Below are 23,408 nucleotides of genomic sequence, written 5' to 3'. Positions count from 1 at the left end.
TATTATTAACTACGTTTCATTAGTTGAGAATATATTTATTCCGGGTAAAAGAGGAAAATAATTAGTTAAAGTAAGCTATTTAAATATAGTTACGTTTATTTTTGTTAAGAGTTTGTAAATCGATGAGTCTTAAAAAGAGACTACTCTAGTAGTTTAATCCATAATTCACTTTAACATTTAATATTCGTACTTTCGAAAAATGAAAGGAAAGATATGGGATTGTTGATGTTGACTTTTACAATATTTAATAGAGATACATGATTCAGGTCGTAAGAATATTTGTTTTATTTTATTTTATTTCTATGCATATCCTTAACGAAAATGCCTCTTCTACCTGTACTGTGATCGATGAAATTCAAGCTCTTCATTTCACATTATCGTACTTGCTTAACCATCCCCGTGTAATCATGTGATCCCACCGTAATTATGATCTTGGGACTGATGATGGCAATCGTGTTGAATTTGTACAGTACGCAACCGAAGTTATCGTAGTTATATACACCGATATTATTTTATGAAACGCGGCCAGTGAAATCCGGAAACAGTGCAGTAAATAACAAGGACACAAGGAATTGCATGGAAGAATATCTTTTCCAAAGTACATCTCGAATTTTTGCACGGCCGTCCTTCTAGCTGATGATTGGTAACCGATCATCGTGTGTTTCTATGTTGTTAATGATAATTCTCATTTTGATGAAGAACAATATATAATACGATGTATGTTACCAAGCGAGGAGGATCTTCAAAAACGAATGATAATTTGCAATTATGCAACAATCATGTTGTATGATAAGCGAATGATTGACTTTTTTAGTAACGGTTCAACGGATTTCAACGACATGCGATTTCACCGCGTAGCCGCACATTACGATTATACATACCGAAATATACATATAAATATATAAATATATATATATATATATATATATATAGATATACATATATACATAGAATAAATCTAATGACAATTTATGTAGGTGTGATTCGCTGCTTGGCGCTAGGATAGTTAGGATGAAATTAACATACATTAACAGCAAAAAATGTGTATAGCTTGATGTACGAGAGACCGCCCGCCCCCCTCGTTTCCCTCTAAGGTTTGAAGAAGTAATGTATTCGTACATATATTAAAACTTGAAAGCTCGTTGAGCATCATTTTTTTCTTATAATATATTATATAATTCCATAATAGAAGAACCACTTCTGCGAGTACAGAACAAGAAAGATCAATGAAGAGTTAAGCAAAGCCAAAGAGGCTTGTTTATACAGGGACCCAAATTTGAAACTTTTACAGATTTATGTTCCAGTCAGTAGATCTAATCATGCGCCATGTAGAGATATGACTGAATGATTAAAATTTACGCGCATTAATTATACATAGTGAGCTAAGTTCGATATAGGAAATCTAATTTTGTTCTTAAAATTCGTCTGAACTGGGTCTTCAAGAATCCTCACTATTACATGTTTCTTTCAATCTGCTATAGTTGGGATAAGATTTTTCGATCATAAAAAAGCAAGAAAATAGTAAATGAATTATAAAAACTATTAACGCACTGAGGAGGAACAAACAATATCAGTATCAAGGAAACGTGTGTAAATGGAATATACAATGTGATTTTTTGTAATATTACAACATTAAAAAACGTGGATCGGCAGATAAAGTTGTGGACTCGGAATGGAAATCTGATGTTTGATAAAATAAAAGAAAATGAATCTCACATGAACACCAAGTTATATTATGTAAATTGTGGCGTGTGTAACACACACGTATCTATGAGATATTGTAAATATTGAAATGGAATTGGGGATTTTACACATTTTTAGACCGAAGCGTCTGCATTAAAAAAAAATCTGCGATAAGTTTAGGGAAGTGCTTGAAAATCTACTCCAATGGATTATGCACGCTGTATAACGACCACTTAGTCAAATTATAATCCCTTGGAACATTTTCTGTAATAAATGGATACAATCGGGTATGATATTGTTTTACGAATTGATATATAGTCATAATGGTCATAGCGTTGTAGGATTATTTAACTCTGCATGCTTAGTCGATTGCTCGATGTTGTACATACACACATGTACTGTACTGAGCATTAATAAGGATATAACTATTGATAAAAATGCATATAGAAGCTCATGATATATGAAGATCCTTTTTAGAACTTTATTGGGTGATAATCCAATGCGTGAATAATATTTGAACAGAGAATATGTATAATTAAACTGACTGGAGCATTAGCAGAAAAGGAGGCAAGTGTGTTCTACCATGCTTTCAGACAATACTTCATTAATCAAAGGGATAATAATATTTATCCTTGTATTAACGTTGGCTGAATAGAATTTAAATTGCCGTAATATCAAATAAAAAATAAATAACATAAAAACAAATGATGTGCTCTTTATAAAAAGAAATGGTGCAAATTTTGCTCATTTTATCAACTTCGATCATTCTAAAAATATCTTACATTGAATTTAAATTTCATGCAACGTTCATCACTGTATTTCCTATACTCGATGTGTTTTTGCACTAATAGAGGAAAGAAACGTATCATAAAATCAAAACTACTGTTTTCTATGCCTATATACATACATATATACATTTACCTTCATACCATTATATCTTCATGATCAAAAGGAAATATCGTAAAAGATCAATTATAAGAAGGGTATTAGGAAATTGCAGTAAATCGTTTTTAAAGACAAATATGCCTTATGCTCCAGTCAATCAATGTACAACCAGATGAGGCATAAAAAGTGTAGACATAATAAAGTAGAGATAATGATTCGAACAAATAAACGGATTTGATGTTTAGACGCTGCCTCCGTTATGTGCCCTGCCGCAGAAAAATAAGATAACAGACCCATGTACCCACCTTCCGAGATCGGTATATGATATTAAAAATAAATTCACATTAAAATAAAATTTACTGTATTTTTTTCTTTTATCTCCATATGGCCTTTGAAATCACTAAAAAACTTTTTTCAGAATCAATGGTTTATTATACAAACTATATATTTCGAATTATTAATATCCTTATACATTAAGTGAGATTTTAATTATGAAAGTTATAGATTACAATTGAAAATATTTATTCCTAAATTGAGAAAATATAATTATTCGATCTAACTATATTAAAATAATCGAATTTATTAGGTAAATAAAATATTACAACATAAAAAATCAAGATATGCATCCACATATTGTGATTCATAATTAGTACGATATAAAAGAAATATGAAAGTAAAATACTTTCGTAAATTGTTATTATTGAAAAATTAAAAATTGTTTTTCTGTTTTGGATATGAAATATAAGTAGTATAATCTAAAATTTATTTCGGAAACGGATCATATTATTAATTAATATTATATATAATAAAAACATATATTAAGATACAAGAAAATATATATCTTTTATATCATACAAATTAAAATATAATACTTCACACATATATATTGTATGTACAAAATGTAATCATTTTATACACTGATACTTTAATAACATAATAGGGTATTTATAAATAGTATGATCAATAGTAAGCGACCTTGTGTAAATTTAGAATTATATGCTATTATAACATTAACTGTTACAGATTTTATTGAAAAAATGGAATGTATAAATACCCTATGGTAATATATCTTTATGTATCATATATGTATATACACAGATAAAAAATATGTTATTTTATATAATTCACAAAGAACTAGTTACTTAAAAAAAATTTTAATCATCAAACTGATATTCGCACTAAATAATTAAAATCTCTATGTCTTAGATTAATCTATATTTTTATGAAATTATACTTATACTTCCTAATAAGTATATTTTTAGTGCCATATGAATTTTATAATTCATACAAATATTTATTTTGCACGATATGCAGTATAACTATTTTATAATGTATATAATCTTTTGTGCAGAAATTTAAATATTTTTAAAAATATCACATTTCTCATTATTACATTATATTATTTAATCATTGTTAATTAAATCAACGTGAATTAAATACTTTTTCTCATCCATTACTTATAATATTACATAGTGATTTAAAAATTATAACTTATAAGTTTTTAAAGATGATCAACTGTATCATTGTTAATATAATGTAGGAATTTGTTATTTTTATACTTTCTCCAATATTAATGTAATGTCAATTTCTACAATATGAGTTTGCAGGTATTTTTAACTGATGAAACAACTCATAAAGTTATATATAATTTACTTGATACTAAATTTACTTGATCATTAATTAATCAGACCAATCCTCGTCCTCTCTGTAAATTAATAGTAATTAATGTTTCAAAATTTTAAGTGATACCCCAACTCACCCCTCACCAACAATAAGCTTTGACAGCAAAGCAATGTTTAGATGCCATATGATCTTCATTACTAAATTTTCATAACTATATAACAATCATAAGCTGTTCATTGAGCTAATAAATAATTTTTTTATTGATATACTTTCTTCTGAAATAATACCTTATTGTCGTAGAGAATATTACTTCGTTGCAATATAAATCAGAAAAAAGTGAGTTACGACCTTGGATTTTAAAATATTGTAGAAGAAAAAATTAAAGCTATGCTCAGAATCACAGAAAATTTGTTTGTTAAATTGTAGTGGATGTCATTATTAAGGAAAGTTCATATACATTTACAATATAAGCAGAGCAATGACAGCACATTTAGCACATCACACAAAATAAATTAAATACTTAATATAGACCCATGACTTGGACGTCTTTTGCTTTGCTTTCCATGTATTTGATTCTGATTTTCCACGGACAAATTTATATTTAATTGTGCTGTTGATGCAGTTGTTACTTCATCATCTGACTCCATTGGACTAATTCGAATGGCTTGATACCATTGATTTGTTAAATCTGTCATTTGAGATTTACAATCTTTCAGTTCTTGCTGTGTAAATCTCCTTGTGAAAAAGGGGATAAAGAATTTTAGATCCCATCTTGCAAAACCACGAATACGGGACTGAAGAAAAGATACTTCAATCTCTTCTTCTGTAAGTTCTGATAAATGTTCAGAATCTATTGTTTGTCCCTAAAATAAAAACATACACAAAATATAAATATCTTTTTTATATAAATATTTTTATATATAAACATACCCATTCTCTAGTTTTACTTAGTGAAATTTCTTTATCTTTTCTTTTCCTTCTACTATTACTCTTTTGCTTCTTTTCTGCTCTCAAAAATTTCAATAATGGCATAGTAGAACCACCAAATATTAATGTTGTAAACAATACAATAATTAAAGTAGTGGTTATAATCACATGTCGTGTTTCATCACTAAAATCCAAATGCAATGATAAAGCATAAGAAATAGCACCACGTAAACCACTAAACCACATTATAAACATCATTTTTCTAGTAATCTGATGTTCCCGGAAACGATTTACAAGAAAAGCTAAAGGGAAGATATTTGCAGCTCTTCCAATCAGACATAGAACTATAGACCATATAACCAATGCTGGTTCAACCTACAATTGATAATCAGTATTAATATAAAATATATTATGGAAATTAAATATAAATCTTATATCATATTACTTTACCCTATGTCTGAAACTAAACAAAGCTAGTCCCAGATATGCAAATACACAAGTTTCAGCAATAAACGCTAAAGTTCTCATAGTTTGTTGCATTGTAATTTGAGTAACAGTTGATAAATTGAAATGTGTATAATGTGACATTACAATCCCATTAAATAAAATTGCCATAATACCTGAAACAATTTATTATATTAAACTATTAAATTATTTACTTATCTTAATTTATTTATTTCATTTTTATATTAAATTTAAAAATTTATGTTCATACCAGACAGTTGTATGCCTTCTGCCAAAACATAAGGTGCATAAGTAAATACCAACATAAGTCCAAATTCAAGAGAGGGATTTTTTCTGAGATCCACATGTTTAAGTAATAAAGCACTTATGAGAGCAAAAACAACTCCAATGCCAGCAGAGGCAAAAAACATAAGACAAAATCTATTTAAGCCAAGTATAATGGCTTCACTGGTAGTTGTTGCATTATTGGACTCCAACACAGATGTAGTTAATACAATTGAAATGGCATCATTTAATATAGACTCACCGAAAACTAACATATTTAATACTGGATCTACTTCTAAAGCATGAAATATAGCTACAGTAGCAACAGGATCTACTGCTGATATCAATGATCCAAATGCAAAACTTTCAACAAAACTAAGTTTATATGCTACCTGTGCTAATCCCAACAAATAAATTCCAGCTCCAATAACAAATGCAGATATTGCTGTTCCAAATATAGCAAAAACTAAAATACTACCAATATTTTGAAAGAAATTTCCTTTGTGCAAATTATATCCTGATTCAAATATAATTGGTGGAAGAAGTACGAGAAAAAATGCAGTTGGAGAAAAGGCTTCTTCTTTTCTCCAATTAGCTATATTTTGATTTGACATGAGATTTATAATCATACCAATAGCTCCCCCCAAGAAAACAATTACCACTGACTCTGGAAGGTATTGAAAATTTGTTTGTAACATAAGATGTATAAGTAAAATACCTAAAGCTAAAACACAGAGGACAAAAAATATGGACATAGAACTATTATGTTCTTCTTCTGCGGATCCCTTATCGGGTAATACTGGTTCTGCTGGCACAACTGTTGTTGTACTTGTGTTTGTTACATTACTAATATCTGGACTTTGCGATGGAATTGTGAAATCTGACATATTGTTCCCATTTTTATCATTAATAATAGTTGTAGATATTATATTAACTTTTTCTGTTGTTTGATTAATATCACGATCTGGTCGAACTGAGGTTGTAAGTACATTTTGAGATGTATTTACTGTATTTGAAGTGATAGCATTTAATTTTAAATTATTGCTATCCGAGTTTTCTGATGTATGCGATTCTATTGATACATCAGTACTTATCTTTGTTGGCGTGAAATGTTTTATTACGATATTTGTGCTGTCCAATGTGATATTTTCGTGCTTGAGGTTAGAAACCTCTTGCGCATTTGACACTACAGCCCACACATTAAAGCCAAAAAATATAATATAAATTATAAAACTTTTATATAAGAGTTTATTACTAATTGAATAAAACTTCATTTTTAAAATATTTTCGTCACTTAGATGTACATTTCTCTGGTTATGTTTAACATTGCAATGACAGCTGATTCAGATTATTTCAATACTCGTTATGTGCTTACGTCATATATTGAACACGTGTTTCAACTTCAATCATAGACATATACAGATATACTACGCATTTCCGTAAGACGTAACGTAACACTGTCGGTAAGAGGCAGTGAAGGTAACCCAGCAATGAGAGAGCAATATTGTGACTATTCCTTTCTCTCTTTAATGGATATTTTGATGGGGCAAGAAAAGGGAGAAAATAGAGGAAGAAATTATGTCGTAGACAGTGTACGGCGGGTCGCTCCTTTATTGTTCTCCCCACTTTTTGCACAATGCGAAAGAGAGCGCGATACTTCCTGGCGATTTCGGTACTATCTGTGTCCTTCAATGTGGTCTTCAGATCGCACATAAGAACGCGTAGTCTATCTGTATAAGTCTATGGTTTTGACAGGGAAATTTATACAGACTCATAAAACGTAAATTAACAAAAAATGTTTCATATAAACTATAAGTTATTTTTTAATACTGTTTCAGATAAATTAATAAAGAACGCAGTAAAATTAAAAAAAATTAACTCTTTCAGGAAAGAATGTTTTTTGTCATTTTTAATCAGTGCATTAACGAGTGCATTTTTAATCAATTGTCAGTAATAGAAACACTTCTTATCTGATTTTTTGTAAACAGGACATAATGCATTTTTTCGAAAATAAATACATTTATCGTTTAATTAATTAACAGTTTGTCAAAATACATGGTTAAGCATAGGAAGTTATAGTTTAAGCAGTTATAGTTAAGCATAGGAAACATAAAGTATGTGAAAGGGTTAATTATATCACTAACACTTGTGTGTAAAGATTAGAGAAATTAAACAATATTCTTTCTCTTGAAATAATAGAATATAGAGAATAGAGTATAGAAATTATTATATTTATTATGTTCATTCATTATTATCTTCTCTGGAAATCGGCTCGTTTTCATAGCAACTTGGTAATCCACAGCGGCCAATTTCTGCTGAATGTACTGCATCTTTGCCTAATCTTTGTTCAACCCCTTTCCACGATCTATTATATAAAAATTCTGCTCCTGCTTTCCCAATTGCAACAACATCTAAGTCCATTAAAATAATGGTATTAGACAAAATATGCTTCATTGTAATTTGTTGATATCTTTTAAAACATGCAAATACCTGATGAATTATTAATTGCTAGAGCATTCATCTTGTCTGTACATGGAATATTTTCATCACAGTTTCTAAGTTCACCAGTAATTAAAGAAACATCTGAATCTGTTGATGGCTTAAAATCAACATAATTCACTCCTCCAGGAAGTATTTGTCTAAAATCCATACAATATTGTGCATAACATTCCCTTGAACTATTAAATGCCAATTCTACTTCATAAGGCAATAATAGTGGCTTTAAGAATTCTCTAGAATCAAATATTTCATTTTCGGGGCATGTTATTACAACAAAAGCATCAATCTGGAAAGATAAAATACATTGTTACCCATATTAGCAATGTATTTCATACTTCAAGTAACATTATTCAACATACCTCAGGAAAATTAGCAAGTTTTGTTGGATTTATTTTACCAACACTTAAAATATAAGATTTTTTCTTTTTTTCTTTTATGATGTTTTTAACCATTGTTATTATTTTAAGATAATCTTTAATACCTAGAGTAGCCACAACTATACCAATAACTCTAGCATCTTTTAATTTCTCAACTACAAATCTTCTTCTTTTTAACCATGGTGTATTTAAAATTTCATATTCAACAACACTATTATTTTCAAAATAGTACCATTTTTTCGCAGAGATTGTCATTGCTAATCTAGTAAATGTGTTTCCACCATTTCCCAAGAAAAATGCTATATAATCTTCTATTTTATATTCCTTATCTAATTTAAAACATCTACCTAAGATTATCGTAGATGCATCATCTTTGACATCTGTGAATTCTACATTAGAGATACAGTTTAATGAAGTAAAGATTAAATTCTTATAAACAGCATTTAATATTTTATATATCTTTTCTGAAATAGAAATATATTTGTAAAAGTAATTGAATATATTAAATAAACATTTTTTTAGATTTAAGAAACTTACCAATTTTATGTGCATAAGCAATATCATAAAAAAATAAAATCTTTTCAGTCTGATCCACAAAATTTAATTTAAATTTACTAATAAGTTCTGATGTATCAATTTCTTGTTTGGGTAACACATGAAATACAGGTAAACGAGTAGTTGGATTTAGACAAGCGTGACCAAAATGTATTATGCTATCAGCATTAATATGCTGAGCAGCTATTTCATCAACACAACAATTACCATAAGAAGTATCTCCCAAAATATATACTTTCTTGTTGATACAGTTTTCCAAACGTAATGCAATTTCTACTGAATCTGGTAAAAGGTTATCAGGAAATTGTAGGCAGACCTAGAAATATAGAACAGTTATCAGACTGATATTTGTAGTATGTATTTATAATTATAAACTTGACTACTTTTAATTGTAAATATATTCGTGAAATATTATAGTATATGTCAATATAATGACAGATACATCTAACCTCCAAATCGTGTTTTTAGCCTATTGGAAATATAGAAGAAAATTAAATATTTTATTAAAATTATATTATATGTCATATATTTCTAATTAATAAGACAACTATCAAAGAAATAAAAGACTCAAACCTTATTTAAATTACGCTCATTAATCCATTTACCACATTTTGCTACCTCGTAAGAATCATCTTTACTAGTATCGTTCATTTTGTCTTCTATATTTCTATTAGTCATTTCTGAAATTATATCATTTCATATACTAATACACTAAATTGTACATAATAAAAATTGTTTACAAACAAATACATTTACATATAACATAAATCTATGAACGTATTGCATACACATGTATTCACACTTATTGTTAGTACTTAAATCACGTACACTTATACAACATGAAAAATCTGTATAGACCATATTCACCTATGTATACTGTATAAATTACATACTTAAAATGTAATAATATTCACAAAGATAATTATAAATTTGAAACTCTTTACAACAATTCTTGCATACATCTAATTTTTTAATTATTCAAATTATTTATTAAATACATTTTTGATGTCTTATTATGGTTTTAATCTTATAATATATATTTTTAATTTAACTTACCTGTAAAGTTTTTTTTATATATTCTTCATAAATAAAGAAATGATATATTTTCAATAAAATTGCAACTCACTAAAAATTAAATGTCAATGTTACTGAAGTTCTATGAGTTCAAATATTACATTAAGTTTTATAATTAAATTTGGTAATATTTTCATATATCCAATGGACGTTATTTCATTTCTATTAATTCAACAATTTTACATAACTAATGATTAAATACTTTAAGGTATCCATTAAAATAGTCTGAAATAATTTTGATAATATACATCTACAAGTAGAAAGCATTAATTTGAGACATGTTAGAAACTAAATAGTGTGTACTGTAATACAATTCCAACTAATTTTGTAATCTTTGGGATATATTAGAATATAGATACACGTAAAAAACATGTAATTTAATATAAATTTTATGTGCCTCTATTAAAATACTATATAGTCCTGACAAGATAAAAAAGTTGACTGAACATTATCTTATAAGGCACCTAAATTTATGATTGAAATCAATATTTCCATAATATTAGGAGAGGAATTGTTCACTACAAGATATTCATGATATTCAAAATCATGTAATTGATAATGCTAATTACATTTTATCATATTAACCACTTGACTTCACTCTCGTCAGGCATCTCACATTACTGTGTAAACTTTTAAGTATTAGAAATCGAATATTTTGCTGCAAACTGAAATTTTAATTATAGACAAGGATAAAAATATTTTCATACACATACTTGTGAAATATCGGCAATTTATTAGGATCAAAAGAACTATAGCATATCCAAATTTTAAAATCTTTGAAGAATTCATTAAGTCACGATTGCCGTCGAGAGTGTAATTGATATTATGTACAAATGATTATTTCTTATTGTAATACATTACATAGTTTTGCTTGATTCTCTGTATATATGTCAGTCTTGGATTGCTTTTGCCAAAAACATTTCATTGCCTCTGTGTATAGAGAGCTATCATGAAGTTTTGTGGGAAAAGGATGTAAAAATACAATCATGTAACTAAATCTTTGTTGCAAAAGCACTGCTGGTGATAATAAGTTATTCTTTTAATGTATGATCTTCAGAAAATGATTAAATCAGACCATAATCTTGTATGTATAACATACTGATTAAGAAATCTGCATTATGTAACATGTTAGCATTGATCGAATAAAAATTACAAGTCAGGTGTACATATAAGATATATTAGTCATCAACTATGTAGAAAATAAAAAGGCACATATAGAAAGATTTGTTTTTTTAAATCTTATTCACCGGTCATCTACTGTTTGTTTAAAATGTCACCAACATGTAATTACCCTTTTTCCACACATGTGCTCTCTACACATGTACTCATTTACTCAGATCTATTGTGATTTCATGTGATGACAAAAAACTTGTAAAATACTATATCTACTTAAAAAATGTCTATCTGTTTGATTTTGCATTGTAACATTTAAGACTGCATATACATTAAATAGAAATAAATTCAAATTATCATAGAAATTTTTGTGTTCCCTTTTCACCTTATATATCATTTGCCTTTTGTTTTCATTGTCTTCCATTTCAGTCTCTTAAATCACTACTTTCTCTTTATACCATACATTCTCTTCATCAATGTAGTTGATGGTATTGACAATAATAATTGTAATAATAATAATATAATAATAATAATAATAATGATAATAGTAATGATAATGATAATAATATTAATGACAATTATAATGATAATAATAATAATAATAATCATAATAATAATAATACAATTATAATTCTGAGAATGTGAATCTCAATAACAATAATACAAATAATACCAATAATAATAATAATAATATTAATACACATTAAAAATGTATGTACAATTTACCGACCCAGTTTTAAGTATCTGTAAGATTTTTCTACAAGTACTACGGACAAAGTGGAATAAGTTGTTTTAAATAATTACTTTTTACAAAATTACATTACAAAGTGGCAGATTGAAAAATCTGAGCGAATTAACTATTTATTTTACTATCTAGCTATTAATCTATTTGTCTATCTATCCACATGTACAGCTGCTAAATTTAGGTAAACGCGATGGCTTTATTACAGCTAAACTACTGGAAAGTATACTTGTTTTTATATTATGAGTAGTTATTGCCATTGCAGAAAAAAATTTTTGACAAATTTTGGAGAAGTATACAAAATTGGATAATCCAGATAGTCGTTTTAATTTATGTATAAATGAAATTAAAATTGTAGGATTTGTACAAATAACTTAGCAACAATTTGCAGGGTTTCAAATATGCATTGCCAAAGATAATGTCGCATTCTTAATATCAAACATAGTTTTTATATTATTCACATAACCACAAAAAAATCACCAAAAAAATGTCTAGTTCTTAAAAATTTTTTAAACGAACAATTAGCATGATGTTCACCATTAACTTCACTTGTTTAACATACTTTATTAAAGGAGGGTCACGAGCCTAAAATGCTGCGGACTGCTTGGTCAAGCACTGTGTCCTTTGATTCACTGGATTGTGATGCACTGTTACCACTACTGCCAGATAATGTATTTGTAGGACGTTTTTTAAGATTAAGAATGCTATCAATGGCAGATTGTACCTGTGCGGTAATGTCATCGTGTTCATTACCATTTCCACTTTCGGTTGTTACTTGAAGAGAGCCTGGACATTGAGTTTGAGAATGTAAGGCCAGTCCATCTAGGCTGTCTGTATCTTCTAACAAATCTCGCTCGAGATCAGTAGCACTATTCCAACGTTTTTCAAAATCTGGAGTACTATCCTGTTCACAATTGTCCTTTATAACTGCATTTTGAACTCCAGAAATACTCGTACTTGGTACAGTAGTACGACATTCACCATTTGCTCGTGTTCTTTCAGTTTTTGATGACCTTGTAACAGCCACAGCACATGCACTATTACTACCACTATTATTTATATTTTTACATTTAAACGAGTCTGTGGTAGATGGATATACACCAAGTTCTTTTTGTATTTCTACCCACTCATCATAATCACCACTAGTGCAATTTGTTGATTTAAGCATTGGTTTACATTCCATTTCATCACTTAGAAAGTCATCTTCTAACTCACGTTTTACAGATACATTAGTTAATGTTGGTGATAATTTCTCTTCTTCTGTAAGACCAGGTTCAACCTTTGGCACTAATGGCTTCTCTTCTTTTTTGAACTCTTCTATAAAATAAATACAAGAAAAAGATTATTACAATAAATAACATAACAGAAGAAATGTATACATTAATATGTTAACTTTACCATTAACTTTAGCCTCTTGTTCTCGTAACCTATTTAATATACTTTGTTCTTCAGCAACAAAAGTTCTATCAATCATCATCAACTCCGACGTCCTCACTTCTCGCTGTAAGTTTAAATTAGGTGATTATTAAAATTTTAAGAATAAAATTACATATTTTTAACATACCATGCTCTCCATCAGAAGAAGATACGTGTACTTGTTCATCATAGAATTGAATTTTGATAGTAAATGTTTGGCTGTTTCTTCAAACATCTCATCAGCTTTTGCCAAGTCCTTAGAACTAAGTACTTGCTCATTTAAACAATGATAACGTACAAGACGTTTACAAGCATCACGCTTACTCAAAAACGGTGTGTTTACGTCTGGATTTATCGCACCGTTTTGATCAATTTTTAATTGTTGCTCTAATCTGTAAATATAAAAATAAAGATATATTCGTATGCGTATCATTATATTAAAATAAAAGATTATACTTACAAATCACTACGATTAATTTGTCTGCAAATTGGACTGGATGCAGGTCTTTTTATACCTTGTCTTGGACTTACTAAAGGACTTGAATTATTGTTGGGACTAACGGTTTGTTTATTGGGATTACCACTGGTATTTACAGGACTTTGAATTCTTTGTGGTCCTTTGCCAATCATTCTAGGTGAGGCCACCTGTCCTGCAGGTGATCCACTTTGAACTTGTATTTGAATAGGTGAAGAAAGTTCTTGTTTAACAGGACTTGACATTTGTATATTTGGTTTTATGTCTAATGGGTCTGTTTGACATTGGGTTGATTGTTGCATTCCCATTTGTTGTGTTTGGACTGAAGGTGATTGTTGTGCGTTACTCTGTACAGTAGCTGTAGAGGTAATTGGTGGTGAAAAAATTTGCATATTGGCAGAGGACGGACTCAATATCTGATTTCCATGATTTTGATAAATCTTGTGCTGTTTTGTGTGCGTTTGGTGTACATTTTGATTATTTTGTTGTACACATTGTTGTCCTTGCACATTCTGTGATATCTGTAAATTTCACCAATAAGTCATCAATAAAAACATAAATGAAAATTCAATTACGATATAAAAAATTATTATATACCGAAAGGTTATTCATATAACTGTTAGATGAATTATTCTGTACCGTCGAAGATGTACTTGGATTCAAGCTTTGTGAAGTTACCACAGTAGTAGATGGTTGTGTTTGAGTTTGCACAGCTGATGTCTGATTTTTGTACGAATTCTGGGATATTATATTTGGTGCCATTGTTGAAACTGCATTCATACTAAAACCCGTTTCTGTACCCTATATAAAATAAAATTGCATAGCATTATACATTCCTTTTACATTACTTTACACTTTTTACATTATAAGTTACTACAAACTTTTTGCTTTTTGTATTAATAATATAATAAGACTTACACTACTAACGTGATGTGTTGCAGTACCGACAACCTTTCCACTTGCCACAATTTTTGCTTGGTCTTGATATAACTTTGTTAAAACGGTTTGATCTGGTTGTGAACCCGGTTTACGAGTTAATATAACTTGTATTTGAGATTGTATATTTTTTAATAATTGCTGTTTTTGAGCAGTAAGTTGAATAGTCTGTACTCTTTGAACCATTTGACCATTTGAAGGAACTGATAAATGATTTCCAGGAGAAGATGGAAGTACAGGACCATTTGTAATAATTTGAGAAGATTCACTCTTAATTGGATTTGTACTTTGAGACACTACAGTGTTTATTTTGTTAGAATTATCAACTTTCTGAAGATTAGTTGTATTTGTTGAAATCATTGTCGGGCGGGGAACCGTAATTGTTTTTGTCACCTGTTATTATATTAAATTAACAACAAAAAGGAGACTGAATAGAAAAATGGAAAAAACCTACACATACCTGGGTATTTCCAGAATTTTGAGTAGTAACAGCAGTTTTTGTTCTTTTAATAATTTTTGTCTTCTTTGGCTGGTTGTTACCTAAATTTCTGATTTGCTGTTGATTTAGATTGTCAATAAATTGACTAGGAAAACTAGAATTTTGAATTTGTATATGTTGCGGCATTTGCGAAGGAGCAGCTTGTACTACAATATTCTGTATATTATTTTGAATTGTAGGAGCTCCACCAGAACTATTTACAATTATTTGACTCGTTGGAGTATTGATTTGTACACCTTGTAAATTCTGATTATTTGCATCTGGCTCACCGATCACTATTTTCTGAGTTTGGTTTTGATTTTGTACCTGATTAGTTGCATTTAATTGTCCTGCTAAAAATTGTTGCAACAATTGTTGACTAATTAATTGCATTTGTCCGTTTGCATTTGCAATTAATAACTGTTCATTAGGATTTAAATTACTTAATGCATTTAAAATTTCAGGAGTAATTTTTGGTGCATTATTTAATATATTATTTGTTGTTGAATTAAGCATTGTTGCAGTTTGGGTTTCTACTTTCTGAGATTCATTTTGCTGCATAGCATTAGGAGGTGGAGCATTTGTAATCAGAATATTTTGATGTTGATTATTTTGCTGTGTATTTAGTCCTTGTTGTATAGCATTAACCGTATTCTGGGATTCAAAATGATGCGTATTCACAGAAGAAAATGTGTTTGCTGCAACAACTTTTTGTTGTTGTACATTAACGTTTTGTTGTTGTACATTTACATTTTGCTGCTGTACATTTACATTTTGTTGTACACTTGTATTATGCAAAATAGCAGATGTATTTTGTTGTTGCATACTCGTAATAACATTTTGCTGTGCATGAGATAAATCACCAATGGCAGACTGCAAATTTTGTTCAATGTTTTGTACATTACTAGATGCATTTTGCTGTAAAACATTAATTGTATTTTGTTGAATACTAGAATGTTGTTGCAAAACATTCATAGCATCATGCTGCATTGCGGTATTGCAAGAACTTTGTTGTTGTAACATGTTTAAAGAATTATGTTGAGCATTTGATCCAGAAGTTTGAAGATTTTGTTCAAAAACTTGTTGGACATTCTGTGTTTGTACAGTCTGTGCTGTTATTTGCTGATGTTGATTATGCTGATATATTGGTGTTTCTTGTTGCAGTGTTATTGATTCCTGCTGATGACTTTGATTACTTTTTGTCACTGTGTGTTCATTTTGTACAGTTAAATTATTTGGTAAGGATTTTTGAACATGAGCAGCACTCTGAGATATTTTATTTAAATTTTGTCGCACATTAGTAGTAACACAAGCATTTGTAAGTCGCACTTGACTAGATTTTTGTGCAGAAACATTAGAATTTTGTTGATTACTAGTCGTTTGACTTGTATTAGTCAATCGAGAATTTTGTACACTGAATGTAGTACACGAAGGTTTTGTTGCTAAAACATCAGAAGTTAGAACATTACTGTTTGGTTGTGGAAGGCTAGAATTAGATGACTGATTAGCTTTTGTTGTTGGTGTGAGATTTTGTACATTAATATTTTTCGATGCTTGCATATCCAATGTTTGTAGAGATACAAGATTGTTTTGAACACAAACATTTAACACAGGACTGGATTCTTGAGGAACATTTACACTTTTCTGTTGATTGTTTGATTTCGAGCATACTTGCACATGCTGTGGACTAGTAGCACAAGTAACACTTTGTGGAGCTGCAGAACTTACAGTAGTAGTAACCGCTGAAACACTGGATGATAAAGGTGATTTAACGAATTTTTGTCTCTGTAGCACAGTACTTTGTGTAGATTGTGTCGTCGTTTGTGCTTGCCCAAGAAGATGAGAAATAATTGGTGAATTTTGTCCACCACCTTGTGTTAATGATCGTATCAGTGCTTGAGCAGTAGCTTGATCCATTTCAGGCTGATTTAGTTCTGGAGTACGGTGTAAAACAACTCTCCCATCTTCTCCAAGAGCAAATCGTAATTGCCCTTGTACATTCTGCACAGGCATCTGAAGTTGGGCGACAAGTTGGCTATTAAATGTCTGAGATGCAGACGTTTGTGTGTTCGTTGTATTTGGTGCAGGTACTTGTATCAAATTCTGAGCAGAACTGGTAGGTATTGTAGGTATTTGGGATGAAAGTTGTCCCAGGTTTTGTCCCGAACTTGATTCAACTTGAACTTGACAAGAAACATCTGATTCAGTTGTAAGATCAGTATCAAAAATATCATCATCATCTCCAATTCCTGATATTTTCATTATACTAGCAAGATCTAGTCTTGGTGGTTCATCATCTTTCCGTTTTGCTTTCTTTTTTTTCTTTGCTTTTTTCTTAGGAGGTGGTAATAAAGTTTGCTCAACAACAGCTTGCGTACATGGAGTGTTACCAGTATTGGAACCTGAACCTACTTGTGAAATTTGTGGCTGAGGGCTTTGTACCATTGCATTTTGAATCACTATGGAATTACCAGTCCCTGAATTAGCAGCTATGTTAAAAAATAAATAATTTTAATATAAATATTTTTTAATTCTTTTATAGAAAAATATTTAAACAAATTTTCAAGTATATTATAAACACTTACAAGGTGCAGGACTAGAGGGAGTATGTCTAATTACTGGAGATGCAGCTGGAGGAAAACCATTAGGTACAGCAAAAAATGTAGGTGTAATGCCTTGTAACTGCATACCTTGTGCTGTGACAACTCTTACTAACTGCTGTTGTGTTAACTATAAAAAAAAAAAGAAACAGATTTATACAAGAATATATTTCTTCCACTATATTAACAAAAAAAATTGTCTTCCTAATTTTGTTCATGTTATTATCCTAATATATTTTTCAATATTGTAATATTATTTACACTAAAGTAACTTATCTGAAACTTGCAAAGATGCTAAATATAAAACATAAAACACATATAAGATCCAACTGTTGATATAGCATGTAAAAATGTTGATGAACTTAAGTAATATTTAAAGTGACATATAAAAATAAATTCATAAAGTATTAAGTAAGCAATGATTGTGAACATGATGAAGTTGAATGGCTGAATGGATGAAACCATCACCTGTGCAGTATGTGTTTGTTGCTGGGCGCTCGCTGGCGTTCTTAGTATGAGCTGAACACCACCTGGTTGTTGCTGTACAATAACGGGTCCGGTTGACGGCAAAACCTATGTATGAAATGTGATAAACATATGAAGCACAAAGCAGATATTTGTGACACTAAAATGCATGTAAGCTCTTACAATAGATATCAAGCATATTAAAAATATTTCATATAATATTGATAACTGCTAAAACAGGCACAATGTGTAAACTTTTAAATGATCACATAACAAAGAGACATGCACATGATGAATATCTTAAACAGATGTTATTACCTGATTTAACAGTAGACCTTGTGCTGTTGGTATCATTGTAGCTGTTGTAGGATTTGGTTGTGGTCCAGCAAGAACTAACTGTGGCTGAGTTTGTTGTGTCACCTTATAATAAATCAATATTTCATGTTTTAATAGGAATAAATAATGTCTAAGATATTTCGAATAGAATAGACATTTCAAAATATATTACTTGATTTGTAATTGTAGTATTAACACGTTGTTGTTTTTGTTGTGATCCAGCAGCTTGTTGATTTGGAGGTTTTGGTAAAATTTGTGGTGGCTGTTTTGCCGGTTTAGTCGCAGCTATTTGAATTTGTTGATTTCCAATTAAATGCGTCCTAGTAACCAACTGTGTTGGTGTTGATTGATACCCCTGTGGTGTACCATGAATTATTTGCAATACTTGCATGCCTTGCTGAAGTATTGGTGTATTGGGTCTAACCTGGAAATGAAATAAATGTTTGTGTTCAACTTTTTTTTAGTTTACATTAATGTAAGTTGCTACTTACCACAGGTGGACCAGGACTCCCACCAGGTGCTGGACTTCTGTTGTTCAGAGAGTTATTTCCACTTAACAGATGAGGACTTTTTGCAGGAGGATATGGACTAAGTACAGGACTCTGTATTTGGCTAACACTCATTGGACTCTGCATTGGACTTTGCATTTGTATATTAAAATTATTATTTGATGTCGATGTTCCAACAGGACTTGGACTATTTCTATTAGATTGTATTGAGTTTGATGCTGGACTTCTAAGTAATAGTCTGTTAGGACTAGGGCTTGGTGTAGGTGGTGCAATATTAGATGCTGGACTTTTTAATGGTATTGAAAATGGACTGCTTGGAGAACTAATATTTTGACTTTGAATGTTCTGCATAGATTTTACAGTATTTATTGTACTGACCACATTTGATGGCTGAGATGAGCCCGTTAATGTTACTGATGAACTTAAACCAGGGTTAATTCCCTGTGAATACTGTCGCTGAGGTTGAAATCCAGTTGTCTGAGAAGAACTTAAAGAAGAAGTATGGCTCAGTGACATATTCGGTTCGTTTGATGCAGATATATGCTGCACATTAGATGTTGATACATTAGATAAATTTGAGTGCATTGTACCAAGATGTGGAATATTTGTAGTGAGATTCACGTTTGAAGCGTGATTCACATTTGCTGTGGTTGAATGAATTGGTTCGCTGGAAGTGCTCGTGAATATACTGGAACTTGTCAAGGTACCGGTATTTGACATTTGTGAAATAGTAGAAACGTTTGAATTCGGGTGCTGCGATATAGCAGAACTTGGTACATGTGCAATATTTGACCCAACAATGTGTGGTGCAATGCTTTGTATACTTTGTATGGCTTGGAATGGAAATTGTGTACTGCTGGAATTTAGACTAGTTTGAGTCAATCCAGTTGTTAAAGCATTAATAGGTCGATTGAGACCTTGATTTATACCAGAATTTATACTGGTAGTAGTTAAATTTGTATTTATATTTGGGGTAATAGCAGTTAAGCCAGATACACCAGAGCTTGGGGATGTAAAGTTTGTGCTCAAACTGGTAACATTCTGGTTTATGTTTGAATTTAAACTTGTCAAATTCTGATTTACATTGGTAATTCCAGTATTCACACTGGGCAATCCAGAATTTATATTTGTTGAATTTAATGTATTGAGCCTATTAATTCCAGTATTTATACTATTTATATCCTGTCCCAAACCAGATAAACCATTATTAATACTGTTTGAACCAATATTTGAAGTTAAATTTGAGTTTATGGTATTCAAGTGATTGAGGCTAGGATTTATTGTAGTTAGTCCTGTATTTATACTTGGCAGGCCCAAATTGAGCAGAGGATTTGATGTAGTGATAACATTAGATGTAAGGGATGTAAGGCTAGTATTTAGAAGTGATAGTGGCAATCCCATATTAAGGCCCACCCCAAAAGTGGGGGTGGCCGGGGGTAGGCCCATACCAGTCCCTGAGGGATTTATGGTACCCTGATTTAAATGGTTTAACTGGTTTACATATACTATATGATTCCCAGTCGTTGACCTATTTCCTTGGTCTTGCGGCTGTAAGATTTTGTAATAGAAACAAATATTACTTACTTACTTTGATGATATATCTTTCCAAATAAATATATATTTTTAATTACTTACATTGTTTGATGTTTGTTGTAAAGCAAATGTCAATGATTGGCCACTCGAATTTTGAGCCTGCAATTGTTGTAACTGTTGTAACTGAAATAAATTGCAGTAAAAAATATGATACTAAGTATTATATGAATTTTAGAGTATCATTGAAGGTTTATTTAAAAAGTTCATACTTGTTGATGTGTCAAAACAGCAACAGGATTGTTACGCCGAGCAGTCGGGGAGGTTGTAGAGGATACTGAGTCCCCGAGAAGAGGGCGTGACTGAGGCTGCTGCATGCCCACGCAGCCCCTCTTTACTCCGGGCAGCGTCTAGCCACCTTTTCAGCTTATCTATGTTTGTTTCTATATACTCCTATATATTTGTAAGACATTATAAAAGTTATTAACTAAAATCAAGATAATCATAACTAAATTTAATATAAATATACAGCTATATAAAGTTATACATAATTTCATATTTTAAGTTTTTAATAAATGTTGTATGTAAACCAACTGCAGAACTTACCACTTATAAATTACAACTCAATGACAGTAGAAGACTGTATTTGCGCTACGGCGCCATTCAACGCGTCTGCGACCTACGTCTCCTATTCCTGTCATGCATGTAACTTCTTATTTCATCTGTTGTTTAGGCAATACTCCTTTATGTTTTCAAAATATGTTTATTTACATGGATTGTTGATATTAGTTTTTAATATCACACTTTAATGTTACCCATGTTTTTATATTAATTTCTTGTATATAGTAGGTAGTTCTTTTTCGAACTACATTATCCATTAAAGAATAATTGCACAACTGCATTTTGAAAGTACTCTGACTTATCTTTAAAACACATTTGTTGCAAAATTACATCCATGTATAAACACAATTGAACTACATTTTTCCATGACATAACATCAGAATTTGGGCATATAAAACAATTTTATCACTTTACAAATACTATATTCTGTATTATCCCAATTTATCAAATAACATTTAATAGATATCCTTTAGTAATCCATAGATATTCTTTAGTAATGTTTAAAGCACTAATATCAAGTCATTTTACATTTGAACTACAAACATAGTTCAGAACTGTTTCAAGTTTGGTGTTGTTTAAAAATGTCACATACACTACACTTATGGCTTCACAGATTCTATATTTAATTTGCACCCTGTAACATGTAAACAATATTCAATTAGTCATTGTAGATAGAATAACACTTTATAGTTTCATTCGAATAGCGTTACTTCTTTCGAATTTGCACTAAACTATTAATATTTAAGTTTGTTAGAACTTGTACTATAGAACAAAATACATAATACTACTGGGTAATAATGTCATGTACACTATGTCAGGAATCATGACAATTTTATGACACAATAACACTTGCATGTACAAGTAACCATTTTAAAGTGGAAAAAAAGTTTTGTAGAAAAATTCGACAGCTGGAAGCATATTTTGAGGTTATAACTTGCGCGCCTGTGTGCAAGCATACGTGCCACACAAGCCACTTACACGCATACAAGGGTCGCATACATCTCACTCTCACTTATAGGTACCAGCGGCGCGCGGATGCACACAACAAAAGCCCAACTGACAAGGCGTAAACAAAAGAAAAAGCAACCATCTGTGAAAAATTTTTCGGTTCGAATAGCTGAGAAACCCAAAGAAGGTATCCTGGATACAACTATTTCATATTGACGCGGAAAAATGCGAATAGCGTCGTGATGAAAAATTGTCAATATTACCTCCGCGAACGCGGTTTTGCCACCCGTGTTTTCTTCTCGCGATTTTACGTTTTTTCACACTTCTTTTTGCATGATTTTAGTTCTGGACACAAAATTTTATTCTTTTACAAACAGAAACAATATAGATTAGGTACATAAGAGGAAAAATTCTACTTAAAATAATAAACTTCTCTGGTACACGACAGTTTCATGTACGCGTTACACTATTCGGTGGCAACGGCCATCATGTATTTGTCAAGGCTGCCATTAGCACAAGTCTATAAAATCCCAGAGCTTTTACCATTGGCGACACCTCGGTTATGGTACTGTAACTTTTTGCAGCACCCATTTAGCAAAATCTTTATCCTGATTGGCCAATATTTTACTTATGACCAATCAGTAAATAGAAAGTGTTGGTGATCTTAATATGATAGCTTTTTCAAGATTTTAAGCAATACAGATTCGCTAAACATTTCTATTCAATTATATCATAAGTACTTAGTAAACTCGACAATTATTATTAATAAGTGATTTTCGAAATTATTTGCCAACGCATTTACATTATGTATATACATAACGTAATGTAATACATAAATATAAATATAGGATATGTATATTTTACTTGCACACATCTATAAATTAAAT

At 30.4% G+C, this 23,408-nt stretch overlaps 3 protein-coding genes across 7 annotated transcripts; all 3 read right to left on the bottom strand.

Moving 5' to 3' along the window:
• Positions 1-3,124: 3,124 nt before the first annotated feature.
• Nhe1 (Na[+]/H[+] hydrogen exchanger 1) lies at positions 3,125-7,584 on the bottom strand. Of its 2 annotated transcripts, none has more exons than XM_069118347.1 (5): positions 5,834-7,584; positions 5,569-5,738; positions 5,122-5,493; positions 4,712-5,054; positions 3,125-4,273 (listed from the first exon to the last, which is right to left on the bottom strand). In XM_069118347.1, exons 1-5 carry the CDS (start codon positions 7,119-7,121, stop codon positions 4,245-4,247), a joined length of 2,202 nt encoding a protein of 733 aa, XP_068974448.1. In that variant the 5' UTR covers positions 7,122-7,584; the 3' UTR covers positions 3,125-4,244. The 2 variants fall into 2 exon arrangements, with proteins under 2 accessions (XP_068974448.1, XP_068974455.1); XM_069118354.1 differs by having other exon boundaries at positions 4,723-5,054; positions 5,834-7,572.
• A 473-nt stretch (positions 7,585-8,057) lies between these two features.
• Dph2 (Diphthamide biosynthesis 2) lies at positions 8,058-10,110 on the bottom strand. Its single transcript, XM_069118479.1, has 5 exons — positions 9,852-10,110; positions 9,261-9,594; positions 8,706-9,187; positions 8,338-8,632; positions 8,058-8,258 (listed from the first exon to the last, which is right to left on the bottom strand). The coding sequence occupies exons 1-5, from the start codon at positions 9,954-9,956 to the stop codon at positions 8,089-8,091; spliced, it is 1,386 nt and encodes a 461-aa protein (XP_068974580.1). The 5' UTR covers positions 9,957-10,110; the 3' UTR covers positions 8,058-8,088.
• A 2,405-nt stretch (positions 10,111-12,515) lies between these two features.
• On the bottom strand, positions 12,516-23,021 carry LOC138182418 (mucin-4). 4 transcript variants are annotated; one of them, XM_069118244.1, is made up of 16 exons: positions 22,785-23,021; positions 21,559-22,207; positions 21,225-21,405; positions 21,058-21,138; positions 19,405-20,970; positions 19,086-19,337; positions 18,896-18,997; positions 18,581-18,685; positions 18,098-18,242; positions 15,495-18,001; positions 15,017-15,427; positions 14,696-14,899; positions 14,084-14,619; positions 13,772-14,015; positions 13,606-13,708; positions 12,516-13,524 (listed from the first exon to the last, which is right to left on the bottom strand). In XM_069118244.1, the coding sequence occupies exons 3-16, from the start codon at positions 21,327-21,329 to the stop codon at positions 12,785-12,787; spliced, it is 7,101 nt and encodes a 2,366-aa protein (XP_068974345.1). In that variant the 5' UTR covers positions 21,330-21,405; positions 21,559-22,207; positions 22,785-23,021; the 3' UTR covers positions 12,516-12,784. The 4 variants fall into 4 exon arrangements, with proteins under 4 accessions (XP_068974345.1, XP_068974351.1, XP_068974356.1 ...); XM_069118250.1 differs by having other exon boundaries at positions 15,026-15,427; XM_069118255.1 differs by having other exon boundaries at positions 21,058-21,114.
• Between the last annotated feature and the right edge of the window lie 387 nt (positions 23,022-23,408).

The sequence above is a fragment of the Bombus flavifrons genome, chromosome 1, assembly GCF_040668555.2.
Source record: "Bombus flavifrons isolate JBK064 chromosome 1, iyBomFlav1_principal, whole genome shotgun sequence".
NCBI lineage: Eukaryota > Metazoa > Arthropoda > Insecta > Hymenoptera > Apidae > Bombus > Bombus flavifrons.
This window is presented reverse-complemented; position numbering and strand designations above follow the sequence as displayed.